Source organism: Salvia hispanica, chromosome 1 (genome assembly GCF_023119035.1).
Source record: "Salvia hispanica cultivar TCC Black 2014 chromosome 1, UniMelb_Shisp_WGS_1.0, whole genome shotgun sequence".
NCBI classification, from domain to species: domain Eukaryota; kingdom Viridiplantae; phylum Streptophyta; class Magnoliopsida; order Lamiales; family Lamiaceae; genus Salvia; species Salvia hispanica.
The window spans coordinates 11,297,077-11,321,154 of record NC_062965.1 but is presented as its reverse complement, the minus strand read 5'-3'; the positions used below and the strand labels follow the sequence as shown (position 1 = coordinate 11,321,154).

At 32.4% G+C, this 24,078-nt stretch overlaps 2 protein-coding genes across 3 annotated transcripts; both read right to left on the bottom strand.

The window, feature by feature from the left end:
* Nucleotides 1–1,314: 1,314 nt before the first annotated feature.
* Nucleotides 1,315–5,542, bottom strand: LOC125202846 (ATP-dependent 6-phosphofructokinase 5, chloroplastic-like). The gene is made up of 13 exons (XM_048101326.1): nt 5,119–5,542; nt 4,886–4,976; nt 4,615–4,688; nt 4,401–4,512; nt 4,227–4,322; nt 3,728–3,829; nt 3,559–3,633; nt 3,067–3,207; nt 2,791–2,907; nt 2,601–2,705; nt 2,266–2,346; nt 1,949–2,077; nt 1,315–1,856 (listed from the first exon to the last, which is right to left on the bottom strand). The coding sequence occupies exons 1-13, from the start codon at nt 5,403–5,405 to the stop codon at nt 1,689–1,691; spliced, it is 1,578 nt and encodes a 525-aa protein (XP_047957283.1). The 5' UTR covers nt 5,406–5,542; the 3' UTR covers nt 1,315–1,688.
* Nucleotides 5,543–12,438: 6,896 nt separating this feature from the next.
* LOC125218632 (zinc-finger homeodomain protein 1-like) lies at nt 12,439–13,679 on the bottom strand. Of its 2 annotated transcripts, XM_048120350.1 has the most exons (2): nt 13,079–13,679; nt 12,439–12,607 (listed from the first exon to the last, which is right to left on the bottom strand). In XM_048120350.1, exons 1-2 carry the CDS (start codon nt 13,662–13,664, stop codon nt 12,462–12,464), a joined length of 732 nt encoding a protein of 243 aa, XP_047976307.1. In that variant the 5' UTR covers nt 13,665–13,679; the 3' UTR covers nt 12,439–12,461. The 2 variants fall into 2 exon arrangements, with proteins under 2 accessions (XP_047976307.1, XP_047976314.1); XM_048120357.1 differs by lacking the exon at nt 12,439–12,607 and having other exon boundaries at nt 12,831–13,679.
* Between the last annotated feature and the right edge of the window lie 10,399 nt (nt 13,680–24,078).

The following is a 24,078-nucleotide window of genomic DNA, read 5'->3' as shown; positions in this document are numbered from 1 at the left end:
TGGAGAAGAGGTGGAAGTGTGTCGAGGGTTTGTGTGTTGGTGGAGAAGACGATCTTCTCTTCCTTATTTTTTTAATTTTATATTTCCTCTTCTGCTCCCTCCGTCCCACATAATTTTACACACTTTGACCCGGCACGGGTTTTATGAAATGTAATGGAAAGTGAGTTGAAATAGTTGGTGGGATGTGGGTCATGCTTTTAAAGTATTAGTTTTATAATAAAATGTGAGTAGGAATGGGTTAGTGGAATATGAGGTCCACTACCAAAAATGGTAAAAGTGAAATGAGTAAAATTATGTGGGACGGCCCAAAATGGAATATTGAGTAAAATTATGTGGGACGGAGGGAGTATAATTTTAGATAGAATATTATATTGTATTTATTTAGTGATTTATGATATTATATTGGTGTGGTTGCATAAATTGTTTTCCAAATCATGAAGAAATAAATATTAGTATTATTTGTTTCTCATTTCTACTAATTCAAAAAATCACAAATGGAGTTTTATTTAACAATATTTGATGTTATTTGAAATATATATTGCTCTATATTGTTTATGTAGGTTTATATTTGAAAAAATCTTTTTTTTTTGTCAGAGTCAATTATATATTGTTCCTTAAAGAGTTACAAGTTGTGAATGATTGAATAGTTTAGTTTCCCTTCATTATTTGAAAATCGTATGTTATGTGCATGGTATTAGTAATATATGATTTATTTATTTTATTTTATTTGACTCACTTAGTTGATAGTTTTAAGTTGTAGGTACTGTTTATCGAATATGAAATGTTTCATTTAGAATGAGTTGAGAGGAGTACATTTTCTTTTTGTTATTGTTTATAATGTTATTAATAGTTTAAAATGTTATGAATATTTATTCTAATTAGTAGGGGTGATTTCACTACAAATGTTGTTTACAAACAAGTTTTTCAAAACTTACGGATATTTATGTTTTGTTGATCACAATTGTTGGATTATTTTTTTTCCAATTATCTTATTGTTTTCTTTTTGATATCTACTCACACATATTTTATTTATTTGTTTATTATAATCTAACTAACTCATACTCTTTTATCATTAGTCACACATCTCTTCTTTGTCATTTTTTTTATAGTATATTTTACTCTTATATCAAAATTAAAATTATGTAAATCTTTATATTGTTTTGAATTCTTATTTTCTATAATTTCTTTAGAATTTGTATTCATTATTTGAAAATCTTATGTCCCGTGCCCGTGCATAGCACGGGTGTTAACACTAGTTTCCACAAATAAAGCACTATCATTCAATCTCATGGTGACTTTGTCCATGCTCTAGGATTCTAGGTAATCAAACAAATATTTATTTCACATATAACATGCGCGTAACAGGATCTGAATGACATACAAAATCAGAATATACCTGTTCATATGAAGACTATCTCAGTACTAACCACCAAAGAATCAATTTTTTGTGGCGTTAAAAGTCTAGCACTAACAAATTTTTCACTATCCCAATGTAGGGCTTAAGTGTTTTTTCCTTGGGCTGAAAGTCCAAAAAATTAAGCTTATTACCGCCTCGTTATGGCTATGTGAATGCTGTACACTTGAAAATTGTTGGGATAAATAGGGTGAAACTACCAGGCAAAGGCAGCCCGTTTTCTTCTACTCTGCAGAATGAATTGTCATGTCTTTGCTTGTCGGACATAAATTAATTACATGAAGTCTGGTTGGCCAGTTGAGGTTAAGCATCGATGCCACATACGGCTGTTGGGATCGAGGACCTTGGCCTGAGCTATCACTTCCGGAATTGGGAAATACGCGTAGTGTGTATTGCATATTCCCACGGTGATGCCACTATACCCAGCAAACGCACCATGAACCTGCCACAAGTATAAAATTTTATACGTGCTATGTAAAGCTAACGTACATCCACATGAAAAGATAGAGAGTGGTATGACAAATAACGGCTTACGGCATTTTGGCCAAGCACAGTGCATAGAATCCCATCTGATGCATTTGCACGGCATGCACGGATCATGTAAGTCGGATCAATGTATTTCACGTCTGCCGGATGTCCCATCTCTTTGAAAAACTTCTTCACCTGTAAGTTGTGTGTGAGTAAAGGTATATTAGTTGACGTATGCATTTACATCTCAAGGTTTTAAGATTAAAATATGGAGGAGGTGCAGTCCAGAAATGAGAGGTCAATTAACGTATCATAATCAGTGAAGCAAAGCAATAGGGATGAAAAATCTATGTTGAGGACTACAAGTGGGTGAAGGATCAAACCTCTTGTTGTATGTGAACACCAATGTCCCCCAGAACGATGTTCCCTGATGCATCTGTAGCATTGGTCTTCTGTAGAAGATCCTGAATGCAAAACAAAAATAGCACTTTAATTTTAAAATCCCTACCTGTGCAAATAGATACTGAAAGATTTTTTTCAATCTTTCACAATCAAGAGCATGCATCAGGTATAATTTCATGTTCTACTTCACAAAATTAACTCGGAGAACACGATGATGGAGAACTGTGAAAGTTAAATTCAGACGGTAGTTGTGTGCTATTCTGGAAAATGAGACTACGTATTTTAGACCAAAAAAGAGAGGCATCATCTGACTGACCTGACCAGCTCCTTCTGCAACACAGAGAACAGCAGACCCCTTTCTCTCAAGCAGGTATTTTAGGTGATTTAGGACACCATGAGGTCCATGCAGATTGAATTTTACCTGATTGGTTAAGGAAAATACTGAGACAAATGACCAGAATAGCAAAATGGATTATAGTTTTTAATCGAGTCTGCGGAAATTGTACCTCCGGAATCAGGCATACATCAATCTGCCCACTAGCAAGAGATGCCTGCATAGCTATGAAACCACTGCTTCGACCCATCAATTTCACAATCCCGATGCCACGATAAGCACTATGCGCCTGTTGAATCAGAGAGGGAATCACTTAAATAAGGATGTAACATGGGAGTAGCATTGCATAGTCCTTGAGCTTGAAGATAGTTTAGGATAGCTAGCAAGTGAATGAACAATCAAATCTGTTATGGAGATACTCAAAAGATAAAAGAGTATGACTTTTGACCTCAATATATGCAGAATTAATTGCTCTTTGTGCCTCTTCAACGGCCGTATCAAAACCAAATGTTTTATCCATAAGCAGAATATCATTGTCAATGGTTTTTGGCACACCAACTACAGCTATCTTCAAACCTCTTTTGCGGCACTGGATGGAAGCACAAAAACACGGAAGTAAACAATTAGATGTGCAATGTGCAGTGATTTTCTATTCGGCATGAGTATCTTGTCATGATATAGCACCCAAACTTATAAAAAGTTTTTCCTTTGTCCAAGAAAAATATCAGGTCAAATGTTATCTTACTTATTAAATTTTATTTACAGAAGTCTATTCTATGCATCCCATGTAACCTTGCAGTTAGGACTTTATATGTATTACTTATATAGTTTCCAGTTCTTCATATTTGAACTTTGTACCTAGTTTAGAAACTCTGTTGCTGAAAATGCAGATAATGTATACCAAGGTGTAATCTAAATACAAAAGCCATAAGCAAAAAACCTCTTCGTGTATGGCATTGGCACCAGCATGTGTACCATTTCCACCCAGTACGAAAAGCATATTTATACCTCTTTCCTGCCATCAATTCTCGAATTAGTATTGGCACAAATGTTGCATTTTAAAACAAAATATGATGAAACCAGATATTACAGGCAACCACAAAACTTACCTCCATACTTTCCACAATGTCAGTCACTGTTGGTCCTCCCCGTGAAACTCCTAGCAAGCTTCCTCCAGAAAGATGAATATTTTGGACCACTTTCCTAGAGAGCTGAAGGCACATTTAAAGTTGTCAAGAGTCATGACTCCTAATTTATCCAACTTGTTAAGAAAGGATTCATTATAAATTAGTAAGTTACTGGATAGTGCATCAATCATCAATATAAGACAAGCTAATGAAAAGTAGAGGATCATTTGATGGTTACATGATTACATCCTACAGAATGGTTTACGAATTTTACAGGATTTTGTGTTGCAAATTTCTACTGCAACATTGTCCATATAGGCGAACTTGTTGCTGTGAATTACTATCATCCATAAACATTTCCCAACTAGAACATGTTATTGAACTCTAAACAAAAGCAATTGATAACACATCTAGTAAGAAAAACCTCTTTTACACAGAGATCCATTGGCCAAAAAACTATATCCTTTCAAAATATACTCACAGGCATCTCAGCTAAATTTGTGTCGGAAAAGCCGCGATAACCGAAGGGAATCCCAACAATCTGCTTCACACCATATATCTCAAGGGTGATGACTATCTGCAGCATTAACAAGAAGATTATAAGTTACAAAAATGGTCATTCAAAAGATGTACTGTTAAGCTTATTAGATGATACCTGACGTATCACATCATTGAGACCAGGACAAAGGCCTCCACATGTAACAATTGCTGCTTTTACCTCCTCTGGCCTGAAGTATATTTTCTCCCTGGGTCCGGCACGGTGAACCCTGACATTCAGAACTTTTTCAAACTACGGAATTTTTATGATGGACAAATTTTGCTCTATATATCAAACCTCAGAAAGTGAAACCTTGCAATATGATTTTTACCATTGTTCAATCCAGGAACAATTAGGATCGATACACTCAGCACCCGCAGACGTAGGAGATGAAAAACGTATAACCTGAAACATCGAATGCCGAAAAGAAAATCAGTACTACATTAGGCCTCCGGTGTGAAGAGATATGAAGTGGTCATACTATTTTCCATTTAATGCAAGCTTAAGCGATCAGAAAGATTAACATCATACTAAATCCAAATAGTTTAGACATTATAGAGTAATAAGGCTTGAGTAAAACTGAATTGGCATCATGTTCATACCTTAAGCAGTACTCTGTCGTCGTTATTGATATAACCGTGCCACGCTTCATCTGATGGATAACCTTCCGCAAATTGAGAACTTATAGGACTCCTGCAACACAATTTTACTAAATCAAATCGTTCTCTCAATAAAAAAACTGCTCCATTTTGATTTCAATAGAAACAAAGCGTATGAATCACGGTCGATCATAATTAATCAACTAAAATGAGAATACTCAATTCCGAGTGCAAACCTCATTTTCAAGCAGAAGGTGGAAGGATAGGAGGCGGCATCGGGAATCACATCAGTGATATGCGGAATGCGGAAGCGAGCCTCGAAATCGCGCTGATACTCTGACTTCCAATCCGGATCGCTGAAATCAATGCTCGCCTGCGTCGCCGCATCTGCCCTCACCTGAATTGTCCTCGGAATCCGGCTCCGCTTCGCGTACGACACGGAGGACAGGAGAGCGTGATCGGCGCGAGCAGTTCTCGTCGAGGCGAGCGGCGCCGGTTTGATCGGCGGCGAAAGCGCGGCCATGAATTGAGCAGGAGCAGGAATGGTTTAAAAGCAAAAGTTAAGAAATGTTGCCGTATATAGATACAGCGGCGTGTACGTATATACGGAGTGACGGAGAAACAGAGGCGGCCAACTTCTCTTTTTCTCTTTTACTTGTCAGACTCCAATTTCAACTCTTCCACAAATTGCCCTTTTCCATATCGTTGACCAGGGAAATCAAATTTCATTTTATTCTACTTTTTAAATAACTTGATTATTCAACTTATATTATTTATGTCATTATTATGTCCACATAAACACAACGTTTACGTACCAATATATTTCATGTGTCGATTAATTTGAGATTTAGACTGAGCTTGTTAGAATAGTGTGTCAATGAGTTATACAATTGTCCCGTGTAAATATAATCTTGTCAAAATTAACAATACAGTAGTATTTGATTGTTTAATGCTTATAACGTTTTTTGATAAATTTTCTGATCAAACTTCGTTTTTAATTTGATAGAAAACAATATGAGACGTCAAATATTTGCCAAAAATAGATATTTTCGCGGTCGAGATGACACTTTTTCATTTTTAGTTTATCTCAAATAATATGACACATTTATATTTTTGATAACTTTCTCTCTTCCATTAATACACCTAACTACTTTTCTCACTACAAATTAAAATAGTCAACTCTATTTCTCTCTCCGTTTAATACTTACACTCACCTTTTTCTCGTGCCGACGACTAAGAAAAGTGTCATCTTAGTCGAGATAGAGGAAGTAATAGTTTTCAACAATTTTTAGTCCCTATGTGTACATTATAATAATAATCGAAAACAATATACTTTTCTTATAACTAGATAATACTCATTCCGTCTATTATAAACAGAAAATTTGAAAATGAAATGAGTTTTACTGCAATATTGACAAGGTAGGTAAGAGAGAATAAAAATAATTGAATTATTGTTAGTAAAGAATGAACTCATAATCAAAAACCTACAATAATGAAAATGAACTAATATTCAGAGATTGAATTGTAACAGTAAAAGTGAATTATTTTTTTTGGATACAAGGAGAATATTTTTATGGTGATCTGATCTGTATAATATGCTAGTAACATCTCGTATTATCTAGTAAAGTTATAATATCATTTTTAATTTTATTCTTTGAACTGATTGTGGAAGAATTTGAAAGTTGATACGAATACATGCTGTCGAAATACCATCTCTAAGGAAAAACTCTACGAAAAAGTGACTATGGATAGGAATAAAAAGAAAAGGTAAAATATGCTATAATTGTGCTCGTATATAATAATATATTGTCATTTTTCAGTTGTATTAATATTACATGTACTAGTACTATGCTAGAGCTATCAATTTGATACATACTTCTAATTTGATTAAAAAAATCATCAACAAAATTTCTCTTGCTTTAATCACAAACGCAACGGATGTTAGTATGTTTTTTTGACGTGCTTACCGGGTAAAACTACTAAAGGAAACAAATTTGACACATTTTTTGAATAAAAATGAAACAGAATAAACAAGGATAATGAAGATAAATAACAACAACTATACCACAAAGATGCACTTTTCTTGCCATTACATCCACGGCCACAAAATGTGCTTTTAGAGATGCGAACAAAATATTGAAATAAAATATCATAAAGTTCATAGATTTATTCGAATTAAACCATTTAAAAATAATACAGTACTATCTGCGATGGCATAATAGTCCCCAAGGGATTGTTTGTCGCAAAATATCATAATATGACAAATACATATTAAATTTGTCTATTTATGTTTTTTATGGTTATAATTTAATTAGTGCATTTGGAATTCGGATACACCCATCTGATCCAAAAGTATAATTGTATTGTATAAATAGATCCATGCTTCCATTGGAAAGTCCGATTACTATGCTCCATTTCTTACCTAGAACATTGTGAACATTGGAAAAATCTCTTTCCCCAAGAATCATTATTATAGAGGATTCTATATTTTTTATGCTATATTTGATATTTATAAATTATAACTATATTATAGTGTTTAAAATTTAATCACCGCCAAATATGCTAGTATACTTACTACAAGTCTACACTATTCTATTATGTAGCTGGAAAAAAGGAAACTTCATTAAACGGGGGTAATTACAATCTAACACAAAATGCTTCGACAATATTTCAATTAACAACAAAATGTTTCAAGTTAACAAATATCATATAAAAAGTTTGAGTAGTGTTACGAATTAGTACATTCCATCTAAAAATCACTAATACTATTACTTTTTCTTATTTTTCTCCAAAATTGTGCCCTAAAAAACATGATATTATTTCTATAAATAATACCTTATGCATTGCCATATGGGCATTTTATTACACAATAAATTCATATTTAACTTTCGGCTAATATTTGTAGCTAATTTTAGATTCGAAAGGATGAAAAATAAGAAAAAGTAACGATGTTAGTGATTTTTAGACGGAATGTACTAATTTGAAACACTAATCAAATTTTTTGTATGATATTTGTTAACTTAAAACATGTTGTACTCAATTGAAACATTGGTGAAACATTTTGTATGTAAAGTGTAATTACTCCTCATTAAACGTATATTATAGTTTTACTTGGATTTATATAACTGGATTTGGATGTATTCTTAATTGAGAGATTTCAGAAAAAGGGATTAATTTCGCTGACCTTTCGAAATTAAGGATTCAATTCGCTGACCTTTAGGAATATGGGATCAAGGCATGCGAATTTTTCAGAATAAGGGTTTTTTGCCTTTTTCTTGTTTTTCTCTTATTTTTTCTTATTATTTCCTTCACAATATTTATGAAGTGACTAAACTACCCACTTAAAATTTTAACTCCGATTCTGATACCAACACAACATAGGAAAAATTAGAGTTTCAACTTTCAGCCGATAGAGAAGAAAGCATAAAATTAAAATAAGTATGTATCAAATAAAAGTGCTTAAAAGAAAGAGAATGATACAGGAGGCGAGATAGGAAGAAATTTCTGGTGATGACTTTACAGAAATTGAGATGGCAATAGAAATAGGAAATACTATTATACTATGCAGTTAATGGAGCTTCGTGATTTATATTCCATGCGGCTGATGTGCTTGAAGATAAGGTTTTGAGAGTTATATTATGCAGTTAATGTGTTTGTATGAACAGAAATAGCTTGAATTAATATTGAGACAACACAGAACTTTTGTTGTTTATGTTTCGTTCGCCTAACCTATTTGGGTAAATGCCTTAATGATGATTGTGGTGTTTGAAAGATGCACAGAAACTCAGCCTGAAATGTAATCGAATATTTATCGGAAAGCAGAGACTGCAGAAAACTTTCCACAAAATCGACCTACATATAAAGTAGGTATTATACCGGAGGCTTGTATTCAATAGGACGAGAATAGAGAGCACTACAGAGCCTCTCACGTAGATCCCTTCCACCTTCAAGTCCCCGCACACTTTGTGAAGCTTGCTCGATACTCTTTCTTTGGAGTTAAAATTTTAAGTGGGTAGTTTAGTCACTTCATAAATATTGTGAAGGAAATAATAAGAAAAAATAAGAGAAAAACAAGAAAAAGGCAAAAAACCCTTATTCTGAAAAATTCGCATGTCTCGATCCCATATTCCGAACGGTCAGCGAATTGAATCCTTAATTTCGAAAGGTCAGCGAAATTAATCCCTTTTTCCGAAATCTCTCATTTTTAATTCTAAACTAAAATTCAACAATTTTTTGTGCTTTAACAATTTGTACGTGAGTAAAACTTGCAATAGGAAAGTCTGTTTGATGACATGTTGATGAAATCATGGATCACGCGAAATCTAGGACAATCATTGATACAAAGTATATTAAATATATATTCATAATAAATTTGGACTCAGGAATAAATACTACCCTCGGAATAAATACTACTCTCGTACTTGGAAAATAGAACCTTTTGAAACGATACGAATTGTAATGTACAATTGGTAAAATAAAATAGAAGAAAAGAAAAAAAAATAGAATAGTGTTATTCAATTATGAGATCCACTAATTTCTATTTTTATGAGACGGGATTGGCATGTAATATTGAAAGATGTTCGACTTACGTGTATTTATGGGCTTTTGAGTTTCTTCTTATATAATCACGATAAAAGTTAAACAGTATCTTATAAATATGGGCCTAGGCCCATTTATTTAACTGTTATTCACTTAAAGCAATCTTCAAATAGGCCTACGCCCGTGTATATGAGCTATGCTCATAAATTGTCAAAAGTCCATTTTGATTCCAAATTCTTGGTTAGCCTATTCGATTTGTACTAATCTCAGTTTTAAATGATATTATCCAACTATTTATTTCAATTCTTTTTACATTCATGATAATATACTACTCCTACTATAGTTTATTTATTATTAATTAGTTATTTTCAAAAATTAATTAAATTGGTTTGATAAGTTAATCAAATACTATGTTGGAAACACAAAAAATTGAAAATAAATATATAATAGTATTGAGAACAATTTAAAAATATATATATAATGCTGTGACATTAATAGATACTGAAAAAAAATAAAAAATTGAAATAAATTCAAAAAATATAATATTTAGAATCAATTTTACAAGAAATATAACGTAGGTGATTTTTTTCTAAGTAAAGAAAGCAGGCTAAGCCCTCAATAGTCAATTTTAACGGGCTAATTGTGTCAAGATTGAGTTGACCATTAAAATTTATTGACCTCATTACCTTTTGAGATAATATGAATCAATTCATAAATCATAATGCCGAGGATGATAAGACGATACAAATCATAATAATTTAAATAGAAATAGACATAATCATATACTCCGTTTCAGATGAAAAAAAAAATTAATCTTTAAAATATTATTGACCTTCTACTGAATTTACATCTTTCTTCAATATTTGTATCAATTACTAGTGTAAAAAAAATAACTCAATGCTTTCTAATAGATAGTCATTTTGTCTTCAATTAATACTTTCAATTTTATTTTTGGTTAGTAATGTAACGCCGTGAATATCGGAAAACATTGCTTGATTATAAGACAAATTCTCTAAAAAAAAGAAATACTCCATTAAATATAATTTTTGTTAGAAATACTCTCTAAATACACACACAGTTTATCAAAATTTAGAATTTAAAAGGTAGGAATCCGAATTGTACTATTTTAATAAATGCGTACCTACTTTTATATTTACTGTATGGAGTAATATAACTCTAGTACGAAATTTATCATCTCGGATACATTGCATATTGAAATACTTAATTTTCGACTCAAGTAATTTTTAATAGTAATAAAGATAATAAAAGCCAATAGACAACTTTCTAATTTCGCTATTTTGAATTCCTTTATAAAATTTATTATGTCATTGAAGCAGACTGCACATGATTAATTAACATGTACAATAAGACAGCTTTTTTTATTTAGGAGTACAATAACACCATTTTGGGTAGCTGTTTACTTGCCACTTTAGGAAAATTTTAATAATGACAAAATTATGTAATATTTGTACGACTAAATATGACTTCCCGGTAATACCATCCGGATAAATTATAAATACAATGTGCGTTATAATAAGTCTGGGTAAAAAAAGTGGATACAATCATTTACAAATGGGGCAATTAGGTTGACCATTGGGTGTTGCTTTAACTATAATCAACATGTACTCTTTGGTTTTGCATTTCATTAAATATAGAAAATAGCATTAATTATAAACTAAGGTGTGGTTTGACTGGTATGTGAATTGTCATCTTTTTATTAAATAGCCATGCATTTGATCACTTTCTTTGTGTATAAAATAACCTTAAATCTTTGGCCTAATTATCTACACTTTGAGGTGTCTTGCACAAGAAATATATATCATCTGATAGTAAAATTCTCTCTAACTTTTTTATCTATTTATTTAACACATCCATCATTCATTTTTAAAACTTCGTGGCGAAAAGTTCCGCCTCAACTATGAAGAAACGAAGGGAGTACACACTTCAATTTTTACGAACAAAAAAAAATACGACATCAGTTTTTTTGTACTACTAGCTCAATTAAAATACTATGATACTGTACTATTTCGATACAATGTAAAACAGTGGTAATCACTACTACATTTATTTTTGTGAATTTTCATCAATTGACCTAGGTTGTACAATATTAAACTACTCTGACGGTACTCACAATTTATTAAGGTTCAAGAATATTTGTAGAAATTTTGAAAGTTCAAATTTGCTCATTTTATATATACAGACAAAAATGAAAAGAAAAAATAAAATATGTAACATAATAGGGTCCCTTTCTTAAACCTATAAAGTTTTGGAAGTTTTAATAGCAAATGATTATATTTTGGATCAAATTCGCTTTTTTGTTTCGAATTTGTGGACCACAAATTAATATTCTTATAAAAATTACACAGACTTTACATATACTGAAAATCAACTACAGCAGGAAAGTATCTAGTGGGTGAAGGTGTACAAGTCGCATATATCACCGCATAATTATTCAAAAAATGCTTAGGCTTTTCCAATACATAAACAACTAAGCTTTACAATTGGATCATTTATTAACTACATAATGTTAAAATCTTTTCATATATAATTGGGATTGTAATCATTTTTATTGACTATAATAATTAAAATCTAGTTTATTAGACTGATACTTTTGTTTATTCGAAAAAAATTATGACTGCATGGTAAGCATATATTCATAATTGGTATGCATGTTCATGCTGAATAAGTGATCTTATAACTATTTATATAGTTAATTTCATTAAGCTCTATTTATATAATGTTAGTGAAACTATATGTGCCTTATGCTTCTTCTTCGAATCGCTTCAAACTCTATATATATGTCTGAAATTATTTAATTAAATGAGTTTAAAATAGGTTGAACAATAAATAAGCTAGAACTGAAATAACTAAATGAATTCTCTTGAACATGATATCTACGGATTCAAATCACATATTACTAAAATTTAAGTCAATCATTGTCTTAATATGATCTACTACATCTTATCTTCTAGCTTAATCACGGCATCTCAGCTTGAATATTACTTGAGCAAGAGTGGAAAAATAAAACCAATTTGGTGGCTTAATTCGCTTGACGCCTCAAATTAAAAAGAGGAATGCAGTGGAAATAAATGGATGGGATTAAAACTTGTTCCAATAAATGCACAGAGTTCGAAATTCTACCAATAACACAGGCAATGAATGCGGTGCAGAAGGCTTCAGGTTTTTCTGCAAAATGAAAACGAAAAGGTGGTTTGGGGAAATTGATTGCTGAAAAGTGAAAACTAACACAAGTTGGCTCTAACTCACAAGTAGAATATTTCAATAAAAATAATCAACAAACTCAACCCCTTCAATTCTTGAACCAGACTACATACACACACAAACACATCTTGTTCATATGTATCCTAATTAAATCAGCCAAAATCATTCCAGAACAAACACCAATTAATCCAAAATGTACAAGAAATTAAAGGAAATTGAGAAATAGTACAATAGAAAACCCTAATTGAAGTTTAGATTAGTAGTGAAACAGCTAATTAATGGTTTTGCACTAGAGCAAGCATGCACCCTAAAATTAAGTTACAAAATCATGCCATAAATAGCAAAAGATACATAAAATAGCAAGAATTAATTCACAGAACTAATGAAAAAGGCCGACACGAGGAATCCGGGGCAAGCTATACTAGGTTTTCTTACCAAGAGTGTGCTTGTTGTTGTGCATCCACACCTTAAGCACGTGCCTCTTGATGCCCTCCTCGCCGCAGAATTGTTGCACTATTTCCTCATCCTGCTTCTGGATTTTCCAGTCCAGCCGCTCCGCCAAGCTCAGCATCCTCTCCTTCTGCTCCGCCGTGAATTTCGTCCGGAACCGCTTCTTCGCCCCGCTGCTCCCGGGCCCGGAGTAGTAATCCTCCAACATCTCGTCCCCGTGGCCGCCCCCTGAGGTCGAGGGCAGCGCCAGGGCTGCCCTCTTGGGGGGCGGCCGCATTTGCAAGTAGCCGCTACTTCTGTAGCCCATCGGGTGGGCCAGAAGTAGCGGCTGCTGCGGGCTCCCGAACCCCACGCGGCGGTGGAAGTTGCGGTGGCAGCCGCAGGCGGCGCACTTGAGGGAGTCGTCGTCGGCGGCTGCGGGGAGGAATTCTCCGCAGCCGTCGATGGCGTGGGCGCCGATGCCCACGGCTTGGTTCTTCAGGCACTCCTTGTAGCGGACCGGGCTCGGGAGGACTGATAATTCAGTGTTGTATCCTAACTCTTGCTCCTCTTCTTGATCTTCATACTCCATTAGTTTTTGCTTAAATTTTGCAACTTAATTAATATTGTATCGCCTATATATATAGTACTAATACACTATTTTTTGTGCCCTAGGAGTAAGTCACCGGTTACCTATACCTTGGGTTTAATTTTGTCTTAATTTACTTTGTGGTTTGGGGTATTAGTTTAGGGTGTGGTCAATTGGATAAGATAATGTCATTGTGGACAAAATTATTCTTCCAAGGGATATATGCCATCCTATACTTGTTTTGGGGGTGTTTTATTCAAATGATTATTAAATTGATATTTCTAACGTCTGATCAAGAGTTACAGAAATGACTTACTCGCTCCTTAAAGGTCTTATGTATAGATGAAACATAATAATTGCTACACACGTAGTAAAGAGGGATGACACCATACATACAATTAAGAGCGAGAGAAAAAGATTCATATCGACTTGGATACGCTCTAGTATTATGTAGAAATGAGTCACTAACTCATCTTTTAATCCAATAGAAATACATGAATGAGGGTTTTCAACAAGAATTTCATCTAATTACTAAAATTATTTGTTAAATTATTTCATAGCATAGCATTGAATAGGAGATATGGTGTCTGGGGTGTTCCATTGGAGTTATTTATTTCTTTTCTTCCACAATTAATTTCTGGGATAGTTGAATTTAATACGCAAGAATAAATACAAAATGCTACTCCTATTCATTATGTGCCACGCAGTTTTTCTTATAAGTCAGAGGTTACCCAAACATCTCTTTTTGGTGTGTTTTCCGCACACACTATTAATTCTTTTAACCAAAATTAATCTTCATATATCTATGGTTCTTGACCTGGTACAGCCTGTCAAGTGTTAGTGAATGTGTTCACCCAATTTTCACCTTAGGTGAAAAAATATTGCTTATCAGTGACAGTACATTTATGGTCCTCAAAATCACTATTTTCTAGGTATTTTATATTATTATATTATCGTAACCGCTTAATATGGATAATAAACAAAGGACAATATAGAAAATACTAGTGAGGAAATAAATTCCTACCAGAGTACATTATAAACGAAATGGCTTTCAATGGGCCCACTGTTATTTTCACGTTTACGAATTAGGTGATGGCTTAATTAAATAAATTCTGAAATACGAAAATGTATAGCTAGTTTTTGTGATTCACATTATTCCGGTATTTATAGTCTCATTTTGATTTAGCATAAATATTAAGAAATTATTTAATTTTTATAAAAAAATTGAAAAATTAATTAATGAAATGCATATCCACTTACCTAACATTGAAATTAAAATATATGAGCCTTTAAACTGTGGATATCTCAAAATGACTAACTACATTTTAAATTGCACACCAATGGAGTAGCAATTAATTAATAATCCACTTGATATTCTAAAATTAATGTGTAGTAGTAATAATTAATTAATAATCTACTTTGATATTCTAAAACTAATGGAGTCTTTAATATTTATCCAAGGAATAGGCCATAGAGTAAATGCTTTTGCAGCAGCGGCAGAGGGAGAAAAAACAAAACGACAATGCGTGTTGTGCACTCGCGTCTGACATGGGGCGGATCCCCAGGAGGCGCGTGGTGACGGCGCGTTGAAAACAAGGCGAATGCACGATTCAATTAGTGGGTGGAAATTAGTTAAGAGAGAAAGGCAGCTGGTAGAGTATTTAATATTGCGTGTGAAAATGGAGTTTCTGACACTTCTCATCAGTCTTTCACAGTTTCACCTTTTATTTAGTGTTGTTTCCACTGAAAACTAAATTAAATTTTCTATCAATAATAAATTTTTTTAAGCAATCATAAACAACCAAATTTTGTACAATCAAAACAAGATTAATTAATTTAAAGAGTAATGATAAACAACCAAATTTTGTACAACCAAAACAAGATTATATTAGCTATTTTGATGTGTTAAATATAAATTAAAATAATAAATATAGTTAGTTAACAAATTAAAAATAATTTATTAGTCTTTGGCCTAATTTTCAATTTTTTATTTTTATATTTGAATTATTTCTCTATTATTTTTCAAATTTGAATTAAAGTATGCATTAATTACATTTTATGGTTCAAATTTTTTAAGAAATTATACACAAAAACCATAATATTATGCACGTTCCCTATACTATATATATGTCTATACTTTTTAATTAAAAGCATAAATAAATTACTTTTTTTCTCAAATAAACCAATTTTTGGTTGTACAAAATTTGGTTGCATAGACTTGTTGAATTTTTTTTACACGACATAATTTTAAAAATGTTTTATCAGGGCATCCACGTGGGGCGGACTATACAACACCGTAAGCCTTGTCCTATACACCGCCATATCAATATTTCATCATCCGCCAAATGGAGCGGACTATAGCTCGCCTAAGCATTTTATTTATTATTTGAATATTTAAACACTACAAAAATTCATTAATCCTATTTTTTATGTTTGCAAATATATCAATTAGCAAGAATAAAAATATAAAAACACCACAAATTAAAGGCATATCCTATTGTCAGTATTTATTTTTTATTTTTTTTATTTTATGCTTGCAAATATGAAAATCGTCGGAATTCATTATTGAATTTAGAGAGAAATGGAGATGGGGAAGAGAGTGGAGTGAAATGTGTGAAATGAAGTAAAAAAAAAATTAGTGATACATATAAAAGAAAGTACAAAAAAAAAAAATTAAAATGAAAAATGTGTGCATAGTCCAGCCTATAGTCCGCCCCCCTGCAATGGGGCAGACTATAGGCCGGACTATGCAAAAATGTGTGCATAGTCCGCGGACTAAGGAGTGGGCTTAGGACGGGGTGCTGCAATGGCGGACTATGCGACGGACGATGCATCGTCCGTCGCATAGTCCGCCCCATTATAGATGCTCTTAGTACTATCGTCTTGCAAGGATTTCTGTATTGATATCATATCGTAGAAATCTGCAATTCTGCATCCATTATATTTGAGGATAATAACAAATTAATTTATAAAATATGGTCAACTGTAAAGTTTGAAAATGTAAATATAAAATTATACCCCTCTAAGAATATGCACTATTGCCTTTTTAATCCGCTTCATGAGAATATACACTTGTTAATTTAGGTAAGTTTTTTCTCTCTAATAAGGTGAGACATATTCTCCGCTAACAATACTTTAAATACTTTTTCTCTATCTCTCTTACCTTATTAATTTTACATTGAATTCCGTTCCGAACCCAAAATGATTATTCTTTAGGGTCTGAGGGAGTAAAGTTTTAGTAATCCCTCCGTCACATTCTACTTGCATTATTCATTTTCGGATCTTCCCAAACTATTGCACTATTTTTATTTTAAGTAAAATTATGGTATTTAATTAAGATATTATAATTAATTCAGATTCTTTTATTACATGATCTCTTATTATATTTAAAATGCTAATTTAGTTACACTATTTACTCATGATTAATTTTATGTTATTAAAATTAAAAGTGCTACTAGCATGAGATAGGAGAAGTATTCTTAAATTTTTTGTATCATTAGATAAAATGAGTCTTTTATGATGCTCTTAATGATGGTATTAGTATTTTACTAAAACAAAATTCTTTATTTTTTAGTTCTATCTTATTCTAATTAAACAATATCATTTTTAATGTTACCACCATACAAGTCGTTTTGTATATATATAGACAATTAAGGCAAAATAAAATTTAATATTTCAATATTATGTTTATAAATTTTATAGAACATTAAATTTCATAATTTAATTAACTATTATCCATTTATTTTGTATATATTGATAATTTCCTATTTTTTCCGACGAAATTTAGTCCATTGAAAATTCTATTATTTTGTCGTTATAATTGTTTTATGTTGACAATTTTGTGAAGCATATGCTTAATTTGATACAAATTTATGGAAAAAATGGGCGTGGATAGTGATATGATGCCGTATGTTTAGAATTCACAATTGCGACACACTTATTTGCAATTCCAATATACCCTGCTAAATGGGCAAATTGCAACGATAAATTTCAAATTGTTTGCTGTTGCCATTTAATTTTGATAAATTAAGTGTGTGAATGTTGATTATAGTGTAGTGAGTTTATAAAAATAGGAAAAAAAAAAAGAGAGAATAAAATGGTGTGGGGGCTGTAGACTAGTGGAGTCATGTGATCTCTGCACAGAGTTGACGTGCTCGGTCAGCCCCAAGGGCACCACTCTTGTTCCATTCCTCTCCTTTCATATCATTAAAATGGGTCCAAATCTATACCCAATCCAGTTCATACAGAACGGCTATGGCCCAATTACTGGATTTGGATATTCTAAGAAATTAATTAGGTTTCATTCATAACTTTTCCAACATTACTGGTTTAATTTTTCATCGAAATTATTGTTGAAGCGATGTTTTTTTAAGCGATTGAGACGGCTGAAAAAAACTGATTATGAATGTTAAATTTGTTACAAACTAAATTATATGGTGTTAATCTTTTACTGATTGCACCGAATTTGTGAAAAATAATTTAAAATTTATGATCTGCTAACACAAAATTTGCAAATTAAACATGGTTACATAGGTTTTTGTTAAAATAACAACACCTCTTTGACACTGTGACACCACGTATCCAGCAATAGTATAAACGTTAGACAACAATGTTGTCTATGGTATTGGATATCGCTGGCCGAGAAAAAATTGTTGTAGAACATGGTGGATATTGCTGGCCGAGAAATTTATCCTTGAGCATTTTTTTAATTGCCACATGGCAGCTGATTATTCGCCCACGTGTACAAATGATTGGCTAGGAACGATGGTATGGTGTTATTTTAAGAGGTTTTGTCATTTTATCGCACCACTAGTTACATATATACTAAATTTATAGTTACAAAGCTATTCAATCATTCCTTGTCTAAGAGCACTAGAGCAGTGATATATGACTCTCATTTCACAAACATTTGGGTTTAGAAATTAATTGAATTTACATATGAAGAAGCTAAGAGTATAATGTTTCTGTATGAGCAGCAGCATAAAGACATATATGAAGAGACAAAAAAATGTCACTACCACACTCCATCAGATTCCTCAACTGTGGAATATTGCTGCAACCATTAACCCACTTTTCAGACCAAAAAATGAAATAAAAAAGAAAATAAAAGATTGCCCAAATATTCTTACATAGATGAATGCAAGCACATGTTGTGCTTCTAAAATCACCCTTGTAAGTTTCCTCAGAATGTCTACTTTTTTTCTTTACTAGGAAAATTCCACTATACCGATTTTGGGTAAATTTTCTGGAGCCAGTCCCGTGATGCCAACTAATTAAAAGTTACTACTACAAAATAAAACTATTAATGATTCTATTTACTCTTAAGGAGTATTTTAATTAATAAACTCTCGTGAAAATAAGAAAGAAGAGAGTAGAGACATTTTGGGGGAAGCAGATTGTGACAAGACAAAGAAAGGAAAACCTGAAATAGACTTTATTTTCATGATCAATATTGGCCCGCCATCAAACCAACAAATCCCAATCCCACAATCAAATACCACATTATTTGTTGTAATGTGTTTTGTCTCCTATATTCTCTCCCTCTCCTCTTTTTTCAGTTCATTCCAGCTTAGCTTTGAAGTGACATTTATTTTAGTTTATATTGGTTGACATACTCCTATACTCTTTTCGTCTCCATTAAATGTCTGTATTTGTTTTTCGTCTATCCATAGTTAAATGTTCTACTTACTTCACTACTTTTTATAAGTAAATTCATATTCAATCAACTCATTTTCCGAACAACAATTTATTAATATCGAATCAGTATAAAGTCAAATAATTTTTTTATAATATAAGTATGTTGTTACAATATGAGACATTCATTCTCAAATAGAGGGAGTTAGGGGTGTAAATTCGGGTACCCGTGGGTACCCAAACCCAAAAATTCGGGTACCCGAACCCGAAATCTCAAAAATATCATACCCAATATCCGATCCGTATGTGAATCCGGGTACCCTAATACCCGATGCGGGTACCCGAACCCAACTAATCGGGTACCCATAAACCCGGAATTATTATATTTGAAATTTATTCTTTTATATAAATTAAATTGTGAGAATAGAAATGATTAAAATAACACAATACTTATACTATTTATTGACTATAATTCTACTCCTATATTATATAAAATAGACATTAGACAAATAGAAACTACTTAATTTTAAAATATTTTTTTTTTTATATAAATTGAAACATAAAAGATATTAATTTTTTAAGACATTAACTGAACATGTAAATAAAATGGAGAAAGCATAACTAATTAACTATATATTTTCAAAAGATAACAAGTAAGAACATAAATAATGCAACATGAACCGATCACGAATGTAAAAAAGTACTATTAAAGTCGAGATAATAGAACAATGAAATGTCAAAGCAACCAAACATAATCTAAAAAATGTCAAAGCAACCAAACATAATCCAAATAGTAAACTAAGAACTTTATAACCCAAAATATTTATCACAAATACATAATTAATCGGGTTTAATCGGGTATTAGGCGGGTACCCTAATACGGGTTTTGGGTATCCTAAACCAGAAGAATCCTAACATTAACTACCCAAACCCGTACCCGAACCCATAACTTCGGGTTTCGGGTACTCAAAACCCGTCGGGTATTGGGACTGGGTCGGGAATACCCGAAACCTGCGGATTAAATTTTCAGGCCTAGAGGGAGTAGTTCATTGGTGTGAAGATCAAAGTCGAGTAATTTTAATCTCAATAGGAGCATCTACTATAGTGGATTTTTCAATTTCAAAACTCCCCAAAATAATATATTGCATAGTGTTGATGCGCTGTGTTGTGTTAGTGTAGTGTGGTGTGTAGTTTTGTGTTTGCATGTGTAGTATGCGAAGATGCTTAATTTTATAATTATTTGGAGTTTCAATGATCTAATTTTAATTATGCAATACAAGGTGTGGAATTGTGAGAAATGAAATTGTAATTCAATTCTAAATTTAATTTTTTTTTTTTTTTTATGTTATCAAACATTGAATTTGGATTGTAACCTCCTATTTAAGTTCTACAAGCCCAATTCTATGATACCAATAGTCAATAGAGTCTTAGCCGAAACCATATTTTACTTAATTTGGTGACTAGGCCCAGTTTTAAACTGATTAATTACAATCCATCAACCAAGGTTTAATTATTGTAATCGCCAAAGAATGTACGCATTTAATTAATACTTGTAGCTATTTAGAAACTCGAGCTTGTAAATATATAATCCATCGTAACATATTTAGAATATTCGGAAAAAGGCGAACTTATAACTTTTAATTTATTCTGTGTTAAGAGGCCCATTTATTCAATATATAACCAACTTGCATTTCACCATATTTAAGTGAAGAGGCTCATTTTAACCCTAAAATGCAAACTTAATACTCTCTTTGTCTCATTAAATATGAAACATTTATTTTTTCACACGTATTTTAGAAAAATACTAATACTCTAAATAGTTGAAGTGGAGGAAAATAAAGTAAAAAAAAGAATAATATAAAGGGGACTCTCCTCTACATTATTCTCTCCATTACTTAATTTTTTAAACACTTTTGTTATTTTATTACTATAATTTTTTCAAAATAAGTGTGCAAAAGCAAACATTACATATTTAATGGAACAGAGGGAAATATGGAACAGAGGGAGCAGTAGTTATACTTCTTTAGTTTTCTTCTTAAAACATAACAAGAACCGACATTGAATGCAATTTCTTGAAGTTTTTGCGTTTGTGAACAACGCAAACACAAATATGTGATTGAGTGACTTGAGTCTATTACATTTCAGTTTTTTTAGCAGAAACCAATATTTTAATATTTTTCTTACTTTAATTTATCTTCTCTTCTACTCCGTATACTATTATTTTCTCCCCATTTCACTCGTGATATATCTTTCTATCAAATCTCGTGAATTTTTTTATCGACTATAGTGGGATGGATGGAATATCTTTTGAAAGCTTAAGGGCCCATTTAATTTGGGCCCAACCCAGAAGCTGAAGCTCATTAAGGAGCGCCTTTATTTTCTTAGGAGGTAAACTAGCAGTGCTTGTTGCTTCGTGGTTTATGAATCATGATTGTTGATCTTTTTTAGTTAGCAAGCCGAGTGAGTTTCATTTTATTTTTAGCTAATTTGTTTACCTGTTTCCCTAGCAAAAATTGGTTTTGACTTCTTTATATTATAATTATGGCTTTAAATAGGAGGCTCCATGTCGAGGGATAAAATGCATCAAACCAAGAACAGTACAGAATTGAAATAAAAGCGTGAAAATAAAATAATGATGAATTTATTTCTGGATTACCCGTCCCGCAGTGAGTCGGGTATTACCCGATACCCGAGTCGGGTATCCCGCACCCGACACCGCGGGTACCCGACCCGAAGCCAATTTTTTTTTTTTTTCCAAATCTTCTTTTTTTTATTTATTTGTATAGTTTATAATATTTTACAAAATACTACTTGTTGAATGTAGTAGATTCTCACTTTAACCCTTTAACTTTATTAATTAATTTTGCTGAGAATTGAGATGAAGCATGCAATGTAATTGTAATATTTGATTCTCTGCCTTCGTGTGTTTCCAAAATTTTAAGTTAAAATGCTTAATTTCCCCTTCTATATTGTTTACATACTGTTAATAAGGAATTAAAAATTTATATTTTTTTAAAAAAAATTGAAATATATGCTTCAAATTTTCATGTTACAAATTACCACCTGTAAATATGTAAACTCAAATTCAATTAGAATGCCAAAAAATCCAAACTCCTAAATTCAAATCACCATTCAAACAACTAAATATGAAAAATTAACAAAGTAACCAACAATGTCTCACTTTCATCAAAAGTAGTAAATAATTATAACCAAAAGTCACCAAATATTAAAATTAAAAATATAAAATTATAAAATATTAATATACATATCGGGTATGTCGGGACTAACGGGTTACCCGAGCGGGTATCGGGTATACCCGATACCCGCAAAATCCAAAATAGTCATACCCGATCCCGCCCCGTTACCCGACTCCATCGGGTTTTGACTTCTTTATATTATAATTATGGCTTTAAATAGGAGGCTCCATGTCGAGGGATAAAATGCATCAAACCAAGAACAGTACAGAATTGAAATAAAAGCGTGAAAATAAAATAATGATGAATTTATTTCTGGATTGATTGAGAAGCATCTAATGACTCCTATTTATAAGACTAGCCTAACTTAATAAATAAGAAAATAAAGATCCTAAGAATATACGGGAAAGATATGTTAAATCAATACTAAACTAAATAATAGAGATATAAGGATAGGGGAGTGTTAGGGTGCCACCACCTCTTAAAATAACATCATACCACCATCCCTAGCCAATCATTTGTACACGTGGACAAATAATAAGCTGCCACGTGGAACAAAAAAAAAAAAAACCCCAAAAAAGACGGCCAGCAATATACTACACCTTATACAACAATTTTTCTCGGCCAGCAATATCCGACACACTATACAACAATCTATAGATTGCTGTGTAGCGTTTATAATATTGCTGTGTAATATTTATAATATTGTTGTATATGTGGTGTCACAATGTCACTTTAAAAGGTGTTGTCATTTTAACACAAACTATAAGGATATTCATAGAGATATACTCATATCACTCTGGATATTAAGTTGAAGATTAGCCTGTTAAACCTTTATGCAATGCATACTACAAATTGTCGTTGGCGGAAGAATCAAGTAGATATGATCAATGGGCATCTGGCTCAGCTTAGTCGACTTTAGAATCTCTTACACTCAGTTCAGATGAATGTAAATAATCCACACTTTTATAATGCAAGGGCGTACTAAGTCGATATCACCAAGTTGATATCGGACAAGATTTAGACATTTTAACATGTGAAGAAACATCATCGGTGTGGGCCGGATTGAACATCGGACTTCCACTTGTGAGGTAGATTAGAGATAAAGAGATTCGTCATCGACTTGGGCTGCTCTGATACCATATTATAAATGAGTCATTCACCCCCTCATTATAGAGAGTTATTCACGATGACATAGGATTATCTCCAAGTAGATGTGAGATATGATTTAGACACATTAATAGAGGTTGCCCTTAAAACACTTGAGAAGAAGCAGGGCAAGGTGGATGATATTCACAAGCTCTTGGACCAGAAAATACTCCCCGCTCTGCAGAAGTTGAGAAAAACAGAGGATTCAGTGGAAATGCTGAGTTAGGACAGAGATTTTGTATTGCTAACGAAACAAACTGATCAACATCAGATTGAGCTTTAATACTTACCATGTATTTACACCAGAACAACTGGATTCCTCTGGTTTTTTCCATTCCATATTTTCATGTCTGATTCCTACATGCTACATCATTTTTATCCATAACATTTCTTGAACCCTGTCTTGTAATATAGCCCAGCTAGTGGGTACAGACTACTGA